Raw genomic sequence first — 16,549 nt, forward strand, 5'->3', positions numbered from 1 at the left:
GCTGGAGATGAATATTTGTATTTCCTTTCATTTTTCGGTTTTAGTTTTCGTTCCCGTTTAAAGGTGCCAGCTTTCTGCATGCATGTTTTGCATAATGAAATTTAATACAAAACTACATTGCTTAAGACTCTTGACTTACATTATAATAGGTTGAATATTTTTCAGCAAAGCTTTTGAAATTCTACTAGCCAGTACATAGATAAATGATTGAAAGTATTACCCAAAAGGCCAGCATCCATTTCGACAGTGCTGGTGTCTTAGTAACAAGGAACGATAAAGGCAAATGCCTTTATTAATATTAATGAATTTTGTGCTGCACTATAATAAGCCTTTTCAAAAGAACTAAAAGGGATAAATACTTAACTAATGCCTTAAACATAAAACATTGGTGAACAAAATCCTTTGCTAAGCAAGAGAGGCACAAATTTGATCATCTAGATCCCGCCCCCCCGCCCCATCCCACTGTACCCCAGTAGCTGCACATTTAAGATACTGGAGATATGCAGGCATTCTCTTTTCCAAGGGCTCCAGAAGGCAATTCTCATAACCACATAAAGGAGAGAAAACGATACCTTTTACTGAGGTTACCTTTAGTTTATGGGAGTAAAAGCTTCATTCCTATGATTCCTCTCATTATCTGATTTGAACATAGAAATAGCACCCAAAAACCATGACTCTTGTTTTCCCTAAAAACACTGATCTTTGAACAGCTTGTTGTAACATGCCTCTCAATATTAGAAGCGTAAAATTCACAGTAGTGGCAAATGTGCCTTCTGTGCTTAAAAAAAATTTTTTTAGAAGGCTAATCATCAGGAGTGACTGCAGATCAAATAAACATCTATTTTAATTAACGTTTGTAGTAATTGGGTACCAATATTTAAAAACTATACCAAATAAAAAAGAGGGGTAAGCATGAAAAAGACTTACCGGTACATCAAAATGCATGTACTAATACAATGAAGGGTAAAATGTGTGCTCTGGTTGTAGAAAGTCTAGGTATGTGTATTATATTAAGTCCAAGCATACGTTGAAGGGAATATGTGCACCTCACTTTTGAAACGCCAGCCATAAAATAACATGTACAAATTCAGAGCTGGGGTCTAGATGAGAACATAGGAAGAGTCGGATGACTCAGGCCCATCTAGTCCAGCATCCAGTTCTCAGTGGCCAACAAGATGCCTATGGGAAGCTTACAAGCAGGACATGAATACAACAATACTTTGCCCATCTAAGATTCCCAGCAACTGGTATTTGGAGTGTAATGCCTGTGACAGTAGATATAGAACACAGCCATTGTGCCTAGCCAAAGCTGATAGTCTGGTCCTCCACGAATTTGCTTAATCCTCCATTAAAGCCATCCAAGTTGGTAGTCACTGCCTCCTGTGGGAGCGGGTTCTATGAGAGCAATAGCCTTAATATAAGTGATTGAATTTGCCCGATTAATGGATTTGAGTTTACAACATGATTTATATACAAAGCTGTGTACTAGGTAGTAAGTCGCTTTCATTTAAAGTCATCTTAAGTTAAAGTTCATGCATTCTGCTCCTGCGGGTAGCTTATACAATGCATGAAGGGTCTTTCAAGAAAGGACCTGCTAGCCTTTTTCCACTACATGACAATGTGCTATGCTCCAGCCAGTAAAGCTGTATATGTGGAGGGCTCTTTCCATGAGGACACAAACACTGGTCAATAACAAAGGCATGCAGACTGATAGCTGATTGTGCATCAGTCAAGGGACACTTGCCATCACATGCATTGGAACCTGGAGGATAGGGCAAGCTGGATGCATTCACACACCCATCCACACACTCTGTAGCTGCAGGTACCAAACACCCAAGCAGTTCGAACTAAATATGTTCAGAACCTTGATGTAAGGTCTGAAAGTTCATCCAACCAACAGATTTCATTGTACAGTGGTACCTCTGGTTACGAACTTTATTAGTTCCGGAGGTCCGTTCTTAACCTGAAACTGTTCTTAACCTGAGCTACCACTTTAGCTAATGGGGTCTCCCGCTGCTGCGCAATTTCTGTTCTCATCCTGAGGTAAAGTTCTTAACCCGAGGTACTACTTCCAGGTTAGCGGAGTCTGTAACCCGAAGTGTTTGTAACCCGAGGTGTTTGTAACCCAAGGTACCACTGTATAACTAATGCTCTGAACCATATAACCATATTTCCACATAGGGACTTGTTCAAACGTAATGGCAAACTATGGTTTGGCACTATGTGAACCTTCTCCTCCTCTTTCCCTCCTTCACGCACGATGAATCTCTCCCTCCTTTTCTTTTTAGTACAGGGATCTGAACTCAGGTTCCCATTTTAGAAGTCATTATGTTTCACATTTAGAGGTTGTGTATACACCAACCTGTAATTCAGGATAACACCTATCTGATGAAATGGACTGTACTGTATGAAGGTTTATGTCATAATACATTTCTTAACCCTTTGTTCCATTTGTAGGAGGGTCTTACAAGCATATCCCCAGTAATTACTAATAGCATAACCTTTGATACATCCCTCAGGGAAGTGCCACTGAAGTGTGGTGTATGGAAATACTCTTGAGTAACTGGCTCCTGATTCAAAATGGTAATGGTTTAAAAATACAACAGAAAATGTTTGTGTAACATAATTACTGTGCTCAAATTACACCCATTTGAAAAAGTTTTTTTTTTTTTTCAAAACTGCACTATACAGTTATAGCTGATTTCAAAGTACCCACAAATAACTTATTATCTGTAATACAATCTCTCTGGCACAACACCCTGGGTTCCAGCCTGGGCTCAGTCTCTGCCTTGGGATTTGTGTGGCAGAATTACTGAAGTTTATTACAAGCTTGCTTAATAGACTATTGATTACTGCAAAGAAAATAATTATATTGAACTGGAGGAAACCTGAGCCTCTCTAATTGCAAGCCGAGATGAAGGTGTTTGTGACTTTATATCACAGAAAACAGTAACAGCTACTACTGTAAAAGATAAATGGTGGATTATATAAGTAGATGTTTTTCTTCTGCACTTTGCACACACTGAGATTGGTAAACTAACAAATTATCATGTGTGTCTCAGAGGTCACGTGAACAATGAGACTGGGAGTTGAAAAGAAAGGTAAGGATGCAATTGTGTTCATATTGGAGTATCTAGTAAATTTAGCATTTACTAGATTTTATTGAACCATGCAGAGTGAACAGCAATTGCATAAGTGTTGCTGCGGGATCACAGCAATGAAGCACTGGTGTGCTCATGTTTTGCTGTTGTTCGGAGACCTAACCATACATCTGAGAACATTCTATGTAACACTGGACTTGCCCACTGTCTTATGCAATTAATCAGCAATTAAACACAAAATTACAATTCACTCATCATAGGTGCATTGCAGCCCTATTCAGGTGTTCAATCCAAGTGATTAAGAACAGTGTGGAAAGGGGCATGTGGCTGATAAGTTGGTCACATCCCTGCCAGCTCTCCCTCTGCCATCCATCCATTGCACCACAAGGGTTCTACATCCCGGTGTAGTCTTTGCACGTATAGCATTAGACAGGCAACCATATCAGTTTACCATATGTTACTCCATGTAGCAAATATACAGCACTTCCTCTCTCTTTTTTGTAAGTTCTTCTCATCAAGCAAAAGTTCCCATTGTTCTTTTAGCATTCATTCAGTTTCCAAACATGCAGAAGTCCTGAAATGCTCTTTTAGGAGAACATTGACCCAAGCAAACCACATTGTAAAAAAGGAATCAGTAAGGCATATTCACCACAGGTGTTGATTGTGGAGCTAAGTGAGGCAGCTCCAGAGGAAAGGCTACCTTTGGAAACTGCTGAAACAACAGAAGAGGATGAAGATGCTGGAGAGGATGTCGCTGTAGTAGAGGAAGTTGATGCTGCTGTTGATGTTAACCGCTCTCCAGACTCCATATCTATAATAAAAAAGGACACATTGTTATTTAATTTCTTCTTCTTTTCTCCTTTGGCGATCACTCGTAGCTGAGTAAGATTGTCTTCCATGAACACGGTCTTAACAGTGTGACGGTGGAGGCCAATTCTGGATATTTAATTTACATACCACTTGACACTGAAATAATCTCCTGAGCAGTTTATGAAATATAAAAACTTTGTTACACAGAATAGGGATGGGAGAAAACTAAATCCACTTGATGTTTAAAGACAAATTGAGGTAATTCACACATTCTGAAAGCATATGAGATGGAAAACACAGCCATCCTTCAAAATCACACTTCTCTGAATTTTGTGACGCAGTTCTCTGGCCAAGTAATACACACAAGAAAATATATACTGTAGTAAAGTCTGCATAAAAATGCATATAATAGATTAAGGGATGTACAAAAATTAGGCAAAAATTCCACTTAAAATGTGCATATTAGGAAATATTTGCATTAAAATGTTAATGAATTTTCATGAGGACTTTTTAAAAAAAGAAAATGCAAACAGATGTCAAAATATGGGCTTGGGGGAAAAATGAGAAACCAAGATAAAACTGAAACGGACAAAGCTGCCCATCCTTAACACAGTTTCTATTTCACCTGATAATAAATCTACAAATGATCAAAAGTGCTGTCTGTAATAGACATGTTCATAAATTAAAAGCACTGCACATGTAAAAGGCTGCTACAAATGCAAGACTGGCACTTGAGTTTGGCACTGCTGGGCACTTACTAACGTCCACATTCTAGCAGGGGCCCCATTGATGAACCCTAGAGGCTCCTGGCCATGCTGCTGCTGCTTGCTGTGGCTGCCTGTTCACCTAGTCTCTCTGTGACAGCAGAGAGAAGGGGCAGCAGACTCTACTTGCCTCATCTTTCTGGGTGGCAATGCAGGCTGAGCCCAGAAGGAGAAGGGAACTGAGCAAATAAGTGGTGAGTTTGGGCACTGAGGGTAACATGCCCAAGGGCCCTTTAAAGCCTACAACTGACACTGTGCAGATGTGAAAGTGATGGAAATTATCCGTTTTCTAGAAGTTCCAGTTGCAAGTATGGCTCTCGTTACTTATCATTACAGTCGTACCTTGGAAGTCGAACGTTCGACTTCCAAAACATTCAGGAAACCAAAGTGCGGCTTCTGATTGGCTGCAGGAAGCTCCTGCAGCCAACTGGAAGCTGCGAAAGTCCTGTCGGATGTTCAGGTTCCAAAGAACGTTCGCAAACTGGAACACTCACTTCCAGGTTTGCGGTGTTCGGGAACCAAAATGTCCGAGTACCAAGGCGTCTGGGATCCAAGGTACGGCTGTATTTTAAATCTATAAATAAGGCCTATCAGGAAAGAGAGGATAAATTCTCTTGTATTTGATGACAGATTGTAACATCTTATTTTTATTATAGTTTCCTCTATGATGATGAACATTGGCTTGTTTCGCTACGCTACCTGTGACCTTGAATAAATCTTGTTGAGGGTTTTGAACAGAGTCCATAATCTCATAGAAATCGGTCTCCATACAATTATACTGGTACTATTTGGACATGGCTGGCACACTGCATTCAAAAATGGTTTATGCTTCACTGAGAGAAGAAGAAGAAGAAGAAGAAGAAGAAGAAGAAGAAGAAGAAGAGGAGGAGGAGGAGGAGTTTGGATTTGATATCCCGCTTTATCACTACCCGAAGGAGTCTCAAAGCGGCTAACATTCTCCATTTGACACGAACAGGTAAACAGAATTCATGTGACTTGTTTACAAAGGTGAATCTGGGATCTCCCCACATATTACAATGGATCATGGCACTATTGTTTGCACTATAATCTGCTACCAGGGGACGGGGAAGATCAGGGGCTCTCAAATGCCTCTCTCATTCTGGGATAAGTGATCCTATAAACAGCAATAAGATTGCTATGCGTGCTGGAAGAAGCCCACATTTATATAGAAAAACAAAAGGACTTGAACATACTGTACTTCAAAACGCACATTTCCTATGCAAATTATTATTTCGCTGCAGAGGGGGGAAAGCTAATGTTATACAAATGTGCTTGAGAAAAACCATGCATTTATAGTATCAGCAGTGCTCAACATTTTTAAGTTTCTACTAAAGACGTATCTGCAGAAATCACTGGAGTGCTGCTTTGATGGATTTATTTACAATACTTAGAACGTAGGCCTGTGATTCTGCTGAATATATTAGCACTTCCTTTCTGTTTAATAAAATAAGAATGCTTCAGAAATTGTGCCGCCACTTTTTCTGTTCCATGTTGGCAACTTGCTAATTATTCCATCATCTAAAAATATTCTGTATAAAATTATATAGTCGACTGACCTTTGATATACACAGTAGCCCACTTCACACATTATGATTAAGTAAACAGACTGGTGGAGGGGAGTGTGTGCTTGTTCAACTCTCATCATCGCCATTACCACTGTCTTACTTATGGATCCACATGTCCATGGAAAACCATGGAAAGCCTCCATGACAGAACAGAGGCAGGGCAGATCTAACACATTCGTGCTCACTACCCCTCTTAGATGTTTACTTAATTGATCATCATAATGCCTGAAGATTCTGTCACATGGACTGAACTGAAGCACAGGTGGCAATGAGTAACTGTTTTAACTGTGAAAAGATTTCTGGTTACATTCAGCTCCATGGTTGACAGGAGCGAGCCAGCAGTAAATCATATGAAGTGGGGTTAACTCTTTATTACAAAAAATAGGATCTGCACAAGAGTTTCAAGCCTAATGAGCACAGGTAAGGGGTAAAGTTAGGACCCCTGGACGGTTAAGTCCAGTCAAAGGCGACTGTGGGGTTGCGGCGCTCATCTTGCTTTCAGGCCGAGGGAGCTGCCGTTTATCCACAGACAGCTTTCTGGTTCTTGTGGCCAGCACGACTAAACCACTACTGGCACATGGAGGACCATGACGAGTGCCAGAGTGCACAGAAACACTGTTTACCTTCCCACCGCAGCAGTACCTATTTATCTACTTGCACTGGCATGCTTTCGAACTATGTTGGTAGAAGTTGGGACAGAGCGACGGGAGCTCACCCCGTCACGGGGATTTGAACAGCCGACCTTCTGATCAGCAAGCCCAAGGGGTTCAGTAGGTCTTGCTCCCATAAAGCAGCTGCCTAAATCACCTCCTCTTCAGGGTTCCCCCCAGGCAATCTGAGATTGTGCCTGCATGAAGCTAACTTCTCTTCTGCTCTCTTCATGCCTCTCCTGGTTCTGGGAGACTGGGGTAAGGGGAGCTTGTCACGGCAGGGGGGGACTCCTGTGCTTCTTCACCACCCTGCCTCCCCTCTGCCTCTTGAATCCTCTCTGCTTCTACCTCTGATTCTGGACTTCTCTCTTCCCCAGACTCCCCCCACTCACTAAGCCCTGTTACATCTTCAGCAGCTCCCCCAAGTCTTCTCCCTCTGACCACTCATTGTTGTCCCTGGTTCTGAGCCTTCTCTTGGGGCTGGTTCCTCCCACCATACCTCTGTGTCCAACCAGTCCATGACCATGTCTCTGCTTCAGTTAAAGTTACTTACATGATATAAGTCTCGCCAGAAGTAATAGGACTTAAGGCTGTCCTGCTATATCCACTTTCTTGGAAGGAATCTCCACTGAATAAACTCCACTCTTAGTTACTCATGAATAATTTGTCCCATTGGTTTCAGTGGGCCTGAGCCATGACTACATTTAGCTGGCTTGGTGGTCAATTTCTTTAGCATTATTGAATGAACACATTGACATTATCATGGACTAATATTAATTAAATATAGAAACCCCAACCCAAAGCCACAAGCATGGTGGGATGTGCATGTGGTAAAAGGATGTGCTAGGTACTAAAATAAACATTTATCCCATTTGATATTTATTCCTTTCCAACACTCCTATCAGTGCACATCAGCATAACCATAATGCTGCAACCTAGACAATAAAACCACTTGCAATATTTTCACCCAATATAATTTGTGACATGATATTTTATAAAATATCTCAAAAATGCAAGAAGTTTAGAATATTATGAGCAACTGTAGTATTAACATTTTAGGATGCAACAGATTTGGCAGAATTTTTTTCTTCCTTTTTTCAGATGGGAAATGGGAGATAATGGGATGGACACTGGGAAATGTTAAGGCCAACATTTATATAGAGGGGGAGAAATCAACAGAGAAAAAAACATCCTGTTCTTTATATAGTTAAATTATAAATGTGGTTGTTTATTTTTTTAAAAAATACCCCTGCTAATTTTCAGAGAAACTAAAGGCGGTTTACAATCCAAAACAGAAAAACAATAATAAAATATATAAAACCATCCCCATTAAAATCACAAATATTGACATCAAATCCACGGCTGCAAAACAAAATCCAAAACAGCCATCAAAACTAAGACATCAAAGGAAACATGTCAAAGTAAATGTTGATCAATGTAACTATAATACTGACATGACACTGAGGCTTTATCCAAGTGTGTTCCGAGAGACATCAGAATTTTGTTTTTAACTTAAGACTAAACCTTAATTGTACCCAGTTAGTTCATTACTCTAAACTGTAGCAGATGGCTGACATTGTAAGAGATAATCCCTGAAAGAGTCATTAGTGAGGATCAGCAATAATTAGACTGCAAACCCAAAGGTTCACGAGAGAGAATAAAAAAGTATCAATATATGGATGGGCTCTCTGTATGAAAAGCAACAAGTGCTTACTACATTCTTGTTCTTCTGCCAATGGATGGCACTGGCACGCAGGCCTGCGTACAATTAAATAACCTTGTTAATGCTAAAACACGCTTTACATAATATAAAGACTTCCCTTCCTCTCCCTCTGCTTCCAAGTTCCATCTTCTATGCTCTGGCATGGATGGAAGTTTCTCTTCAGCTCACTTAGTGATGGGGGAAGTGTTTTCAAGGGACACGGGACCCCAGCTGAACTAAAAAGAATGAACTGTGTGCAGCTTTCAAAACAGCTACCCAAAGTATTCTAACTGCCGTATGAATATTTCAAAGGCTAACTGAAACGCACTCAAGCAAACCAATAAATAAATGATGTATTTCATAAAACCAGCATTCCAATCAAATTAAAAACTGCATATTCTGGAGCAAGATGACTGCATTAAGTTCCAACATCACCGTTTTTGCTTTCTCATATCAAGCATACTAGAAAGTGTTGGCTGACTCTGTATTGTGAAGTGTATCTCACAGAACTGCCTTCATCCATATTTTTATCATGTATATATGTATGTAGTTTTAATTTTAATGTATGAATTTTTACTTGTTTTAATTGTTTCGAAAAACAATTCTGTTTTTAGCTGCTCCTATTTTTATCTGTAAGCCTCCTTGAGTGCCATCAGGGAAAGAGGTGAAGTACAGTATAAACAAAGAAGAAGAAGAGGAGGAGGAGGAGGAGGAGGAGGAGGAGGAGGAGGAGGAGGAGGAGGAGGAGGAATGATTTTCTAATTACTAACAACAACCACCACCACCACCACCACCACCACCACCACCAAGTATGATTTTCTAATTACTCCCTGTATTCCTGTATTACAGGTTCTTGGCTGGAATATGTTGGCCACTGGAGAGAACTGGTCCCATTTATCTACATTGACAAATGGTCTGCAACATAAGTTAGCATATTCTCCCTCTGTATGTGCTTAGGGTAATTGAAGTGATCAATATGAATATGTGCCCAAAATTGCTTTGTCCTTGGCTATTCACATCTCCTGAAACGTTTTTGGGTGACTGAAGGTATGAGATTGCTATAAACATATTGTAAGGTGGTTCAGATTCACAGACTTGTCTTATACTCCAGTTTGTGTAGAGACTGAGTAATCATAGCTATGTCTTCCAGCGGCATCTACGGTATATTATTTTCCATATCACAAGAGGTATCTGAGAAAGATTTACAATTTAGTTTTAAAAGGTACCTTTTAAATAAAGAATCCTAATTTATCACCATTTCCAAATGCTTGTTACCATATATGTTGCCGCATCAGGTTTTTGTTTTGCCTGCCTCATACTCCTCTCCCCCCCCCCCGCCACTGCTCATCCTCCAGGCAAGCACATTCAGTAGTGCCAAAATTAGGAACCAGTCCTTCTGCTCTGTGAGATTTTACTAAAGCTAGTTACACAAAGACGGGCTGGATCAAGCATTAGCAGTACTTTTATATCATGCCCGTGTCCACAATTGTGAACCGTGATGCAACAATGAATTTTTTTCAGCACTAGAAGAATTGTGGTGGGAGAGGCAGGATGATTAGAAAGGCGAAACCTCTGGAGAAATATGAGCTAAATGTCACAACACATCTCTACCCTTGCACAATAGACCCTGACTCTCAGGCTCATGCTGCTGTCTTCTGAGAACAAGAATTACAGGTAATTAATTTTATTCCTTGACACAGTGTCTTCATAATTGGCATAATGGGAAATGAAGTACATAAAATCTACAGGAAAATGTTTAATGAAGTTTTACTAAAACAGATATTTCAAGTTTGCCAAAGGATTGTGGAGGATAGTTACTCTCACAAATGTAGGGCTGCTATGCTGCTCTGACATTTGTTGCTAGATGCCATGTTCTATGATTCTACAGCAGTTGTTCGCATTTAAAGTCCCAAAAGTCATGACATAATGGGTGATAAGGTCCAGAACAGGTTTCCTCAACCTCAGCTCTCCAGATGTTTTTTGGCCTACAACTCCCATGATCCCTAGTTAACAGTACCAGTGGTCAGGGATGGTGGGAATTGTAGTCTCAAAACATCTGGAGGGCCAAGGTTGAGGAAGCCTGGTCCAGAACCTCATCACCCTTTCCATACATGTGAGCAAGGAACATGGAGCATCTTGTAGTACCCAGGGTTTGCTGAGATGAGATAAGATGCTATATCCCCCCTATTTTTTCAGTAGACACTGTTGCTCTCATGTGGCAGAAAAATCTCCCTCTGCCAACTGGGTTGCACTCCCTAACCCACATGCAAACTGACAACACGCACTATTATTTTGTGGGTCCGTGGTGAATTGGGGTGTGATCCTTGAACCCCTGAACCCAACAGGATCCAATAGTGAAGAGGGTTGAAGCGATCCAGAGTTACAAAATTTTACAAAATTGCAGCCTTAGGACTAACTTAAATACTATGGGTGGTATTCAACTAAGTTTTACTCAAGTAAACTTATTAAAATATGGTGGACTGAACTTAATCATGTTTGGTAATTTACTGGGTCTACTCACGAGTAAAATTTAGCTGAATACCAACCTGTCAATTTTGATGCATCTACTCGAACTACATCTGGAGCCAACCCTTAAAAGTTTTGGACGTGAACTGCAACCTGATGCACACTTACTTGGAAGCAAGTCCAGTTGAGTGCAGTGAGACTCACTTCAAAGGAAACATGCATATGATCAAGCAGTACAACTGCTTATTTATAAAGCACTGTATTGACAGTCATTAAAATCTGCATCAGTTGCCAAGGCAACCACTTAACTGTCAAGAAGAAGAGGTGTAGAATTATAATTCTTTACTGGCATCCTGGACTCTTAGCATACTGCCTCAGTGGAGCAAGGAAAAGTGCTAACACAACACTGCCCAATGGCTACGGCTGATGTTACATTATCAATGGGTGCTGCACACAAGACCATGACAATATACAGTGGTACCTCAGGTTACAGACGCTTCAGGTTACAGACTCCGCTAACCCAGAAATAACGCTTCAGGATAAGAACAGAAATCGTGCTCTGGCGGCGCAGCAGCAGTGGGAGGTCCCATTAGCTAAAGTGGTGCTTCAGGTTAAGAACAGTTTCAGGTTAAGAACGGACCTCCAGAACAAATTAAGTTCTTAACCTGAGATACCACTGTATAAGCCGTACATTGAAGTCTGACAGCAATACAGGTTTGCTGTTGTTTTTTGGGGGGGTGTTTTTTCTTTCTTTCAATGTTTTAGTTCCATTACATACAATGGGTCTGGAAACTCATTGTATGTAACAGAACAGACCCCACAGAACTAAAATATTGAAAGAATGAAAGAAAACCTTTATTGTAGGCAGACTTCAATACATGTATTGTTGTCTGAAATGTTTTTAGCTCTCACCAGTGTCACAGCACTGCAACCGAAGCTTGAATCCAATTAGCAAATATAACAAGTAAGCTACTTGAGAATAACAAATCGGGAATGATATTTTTGTAAAGCCTAATTCCAACATAATCTATTGTTGAGCTATCCCAAAATACAAATATATAAAATTGACTGCAATTTTCCAATTGCTCGCTCTGAAACAGTCCCACAGAAAAGCAGGGAGATTTTAGCTCCACTTACAATTGTGTAGAATTGTTTTGTTGCTCAAGATTTTGATTGAAATATATATTGTACCCCAGCATGGTAGACCTTCCTGCTACTAACAAATTATACACAGGAGAATCTATCAACCCTCTCCAACCTGGTGTCCTCCCAGCTGTTTTGGACTATAACTCCCAGCATACTGGCTGGAGCAAAATGGGAGTTGTAGTCTGGAAGGCACCAGCATAGGGAAGATCATATATCATTGCAATCTCTCTCTCTCTCTCTCTCTCTCTCTCTGGTGTTCTACTTCACTACATTGTTTCTCAAAATGTCTTCTTGTATATAAAACAGGAAAAAAACGATGGCAAAAATAACTACAGCCATTTGACATTAAATAAACAAATAAAGTTGGCATAATTAAGTGCTAAAAGTTTTGATATCCACCAAGTCAAGATAACACTTCAGTTTCTATACATCTAAGAAAGTATATGCACAGTTAAAATTAGATTATCAGCAGTTCTTTTGTGATAACTGATGCTGGGAAGTTGTTTTACTACTGTACCTTCAAACATAAAATATTATTCCATATGTCTTGAGTCCTTACAGTGCATGTCAGAGATAAGCCACAGCTATAATATTTTAGGAATGGAATTGGGGGGAAGGGAGGAAAGGACAGAGCCTTCTTGATAAAAAATAAATAAATGTGATGGCATGATAAAGGCAGCACAATTTTAAATTCTTTCACACTGTTATAAAATTTCCAGAAGAATGAACATGAGGCTTATCCAGTTTCCAGTGTTTACTCTGGAAAATGAGGAATGGTGGTTTTAAGTGTTTGCACTCCAAGTGTTTGCTGGCATATGTGCTTGTATTGTTGGTGCAATATCAATGTAAGGCCATGCTACCAGAACCTAAAGCCAAAGATTTGTTCAGTTCTTGGCCATATACACCACTTCTCGTCGGCTACTTCCCAGACTCCTTGCTTTTGGACTTCTTCTCATCCCCCTGGACCACATCCTCTCCCAACCACAGCTTCCTGAGGAATGTGTGAAAAATGTGGGGGGAAGCATTTTATTCGATACTAGGAGGCACTGATGATGTCTACAGCAATTTTCAGTGAACATTTTCATCTAGTTACAGGTAGGTAGCCGTGTTGGTCTGCCATAGTCAAAACAAAATAAAATAAAAAATTCCTTCCAGTAGCACCTTAGAGACCAACTAAGTTTGCTCTTGGTATGCGCTTTCGTGTGCATGCACCTCTGAAGAAGTGTGCATGCACACCAAAGCTCATACCAAGAACAAACTTAGTTGGTCTCTAAGGTGCTACTGGAAGGAATTTTTTATTTTATTTTATTTCATTTTCATCTAATTTACCTTTTTCTCACATGCAGGCCCAAACTTAATGTTCATCCGGTAGTAAGCTCCACTTACTTCTGAGTGCAGAAGTAATACGGTACTTTGAAAGGGGTATTTTGAAAAGTAAAACTATTTTCTCTCTTTTACATTTGTGGTGGCTTCTGTTTCAGCAGTCCGAAACACTTCAGGCAAAAAGGATGTGAGAAATCTCACTGAGGATTCTGCAGTCTGTTCAGATAAATATCTGGTATATCCAGAGGACATGAGGAAGGAGTGGGGGGAGGGGATTAAATGTAGTTTTGAAACATTTAAAGGGTAAATGCCGTATTTTTCCGTGTATAAGATGTCCCCATGTATAAGACACCCCCTTTAATTTGGGGGACTCCAAATTAAAAAAACCCTCAGCACTACCCGTGTATAAGACGAGCCCCAATTTTAAACCTATTTTTGGCTTTAAAAACCTAGTCTTATACACAGAAAAATACGGTAGCTTAGCTTGATCTAGTAGTACCAACAGGTACCTATCCTCTAGCTCCAGTAAGGTTTCAAGGACTTGCAACGCTGAAAAGGGATCAATCAAGGTCTAAGCTGACAGCTAATTTTGTCTTTTCTCCTTGATATCACTGTATATGGGAGAATCCAAAAGGTGTTGTCATGCAGGAGTTAATGTAGAAGAGAGTATTTCAAAGGCTTGCCTAAACTGCACAAATACAGAACTTTGTAAAATACATTACAATAAAACTCCTCCCTTGCCTGGAAGACACAGAAATTCTTTTCTATGGAGTTGCTTCAATCTCTGAAGAAACCAATGTACAATATAAACCATTCTTAGTGAAAAAGAAAACTCTAGGAAATATGAAACGTGATTTGGATTTCAATCCTTTGCATTGTTACCCGGGAGTAAGCCCTGCTGAATGCAGTAGGCTTTACTTCTGGTGTAAACATATAGTATTCTGCTGTCAAGCTTTTAGTACTTAACAATTGAGAAAGAGAATTCTTCAATATGTTATCTTCAAGCTTTGAATTACTATAAATGTGGGCAAGGATCAGAAAAGCACCTCTCTTCCTTCTAGACTAGCAAGAGCTGTAAGTCTTAAGACGCCTGACTACAGATCCTTGAGGTAGGGCGGCAAGTCAACCGAGCTATATGTGTTCACTCAAGTCCCACAGTGTTTAATGAAATGTATTCCCATGTAATTGTGCGCAGGACTGCAGTCCTAGTCTGCTCCTGAAACTGCAATGCCATGGTCCCAGCTGTAGTTCTTCTCGGTAGCACATGATGCAATTAGATTATGGCTCAACATGGGCAGAGTCATGCTGAGTAATGCTTGCAGAGAAAAAGGCATAAGGTGAGGCAAGGGCAGCTTCACAAAGTAAACTAACTTTATGCTCCCAGGTTGCTCTGTTTTTGCTATCAATGATTGCATGCAGGCTAAAGTGGAGAAAGGTGAGCTGAAAATACAGGTGTGCATTCAGCTCAATACATAACAGTATCCTCATTCTGAAAAAATATGAGTGGAACCATATGATCAAAGATAATGACCATTTTCTCTTCTTCAGGGAAGCTGCTGAAATAAAGCACAGACCTCTTTAAAGGTAGCCACTTGGAATGACCATAACAGTTTTTATCTACATCCAGAGTTGAGGAGGATCATCACACAGGGGACCAGCTGATTGTCACCAGGCAAATGGTACCGAACTGTGTTCATGCCACACAGAGCTACCACTATGACATGGATCACTCCCTGGTGGCAAGCACGATTCTTCTCCAGCCAAGGAGGATCCATAGCAGAAAGCAGAAAGTGCGGCCTCAAATCAACACAGCCAGAACAGTCATAACTGAACTCTGTGAACATTTCTCTGACAAGCTCTACTGAACTGCTCCAGATAGAGCTACATCAAAGAGGCAATGTACAACACAGCTACGTCCTCTTTTGACAAAAGAGAGCAGCAGAAATGCAGGAGGAATGCAGAGAAGAAACACTATGGTGCACCTGTAGCAGCAAAACCAGGCGCTTTCATCTGCCCCACCTGCAATAAAACATGTCCCTCCTGTATCGATCTCTACAGCCACAGCAGGCACTGTAACTCTCCCAACAGCTTGACTTTGCCCCCAGAAGGTGCACTCTTCCACCGTCTCCCAGGACAGATGCCAACAAACAATGGCAATGCCTTATGAAGAAAAGTAACTTCTAAATATCTCATATGAGCTAATTCACTTTATTATCAAAACATTTCTGTTTCACAAAGCAATACCCAAAGCAGCTTTCAATCAACAACAACTTCTTTTTTTGCAACCAATGGTGGATTTGCTTTAACACAGCAATTAGGAATCTGTGGTTTTCCAGAGGGTGCTGGGCTCCACCTCCCATCAGCCTCTGCCAGCACAGACACAACTGTCAGGGGTGATGGGAGATTCTGCTTACACAAGTTTCACCAATTCCCCCTCCACCTACTGCAGCCTTCTGTCCCATGCCAGTCTAGGGGGTGCAATCACCCTCAGAAACAACTGGAGGCAGGGCTAGAATGAGAATGGGTGCCCTGCCTTGCATGTGCTGGTCATTTCCACTAAACCAAACCACCCAATATTTATGAAAACAATTGGCAGCAACAAGGGAGGCGGGCAGGGAGAATCAGCAAGGCCCATAGGCTCACTTGAACAAGACTTTTTTCATGGCAACAAGATGTCATCAGGGAAAGGACCAAGCAGGTGTCCTGGGAAACGGTGTAGCCACCCACCAAACTTGCAGGTTTATTATTATTATTATTATTATTATTATTATTATTATTATTATTATTATTATTTAGTAAGGAATGCAAGGATTTTTTTAAAAAAAAAAAGGAGGAAGAGGGAAAACACAGGAAAACAAACTTTGTTCTAGCGGTGTGAATAATTCAGTGTTCCTTCCCACTGCTACAAAGTCCTTACCATTTAACTGGGGTCTATGAGACATACAATTTACATCTACTAACGCGGATATAATTGTAAACAATCAAGATGTAGGAAGCGCAG

General features: G+C 40.5%; 1 protein-coding gene across 15 annotated transcripts in view; it reads right to left on the reverse strand.

Moving 5' to 3' along the window:
• The window catches only part of BAZ2B (bromodomain adjacent to zinc finger domain 2B), a 183,149-nt gene that overhangs the window by 74,584 nt on the left and 92,016 nt on the right, over positions 1-16,549 (reverse strand). For 13 of the 15 annotated variants that reach the window (XM_033165616.1, XM_033165599.1, XM_033165591.1 and 10 more), the window contains one exon: positions 3,751-3,912. In XM_033165616.1, coding sequence (XP_033021507.1) covers positions 3,751-3,910 — 160 coding nt within the window. In that variant the 5' untranslated portion in view covers positions 3,911-3,912. The remainder of the gene's footprint in view (positions 1-3,750; positions 3,913-16,549) is intronic. The other 2 variants (XM_033165568.1, XM_033165575.1) reach the window with 1 other exon arrangement.

This window comes from Lacerta agilis, chromosome 1 (genome assembly GCF_009819535.1).
Source record: "Lacerta agilis isolate rLacAgi1 chromosome 1, rLacAgi1.pri, whole genome shotgun sequence".
NCBI lineage: Eukaryota > Metazoa > Chordata > Lepidosauria > Squamata > Lacertidae > Lacerta > Lacerta agilis.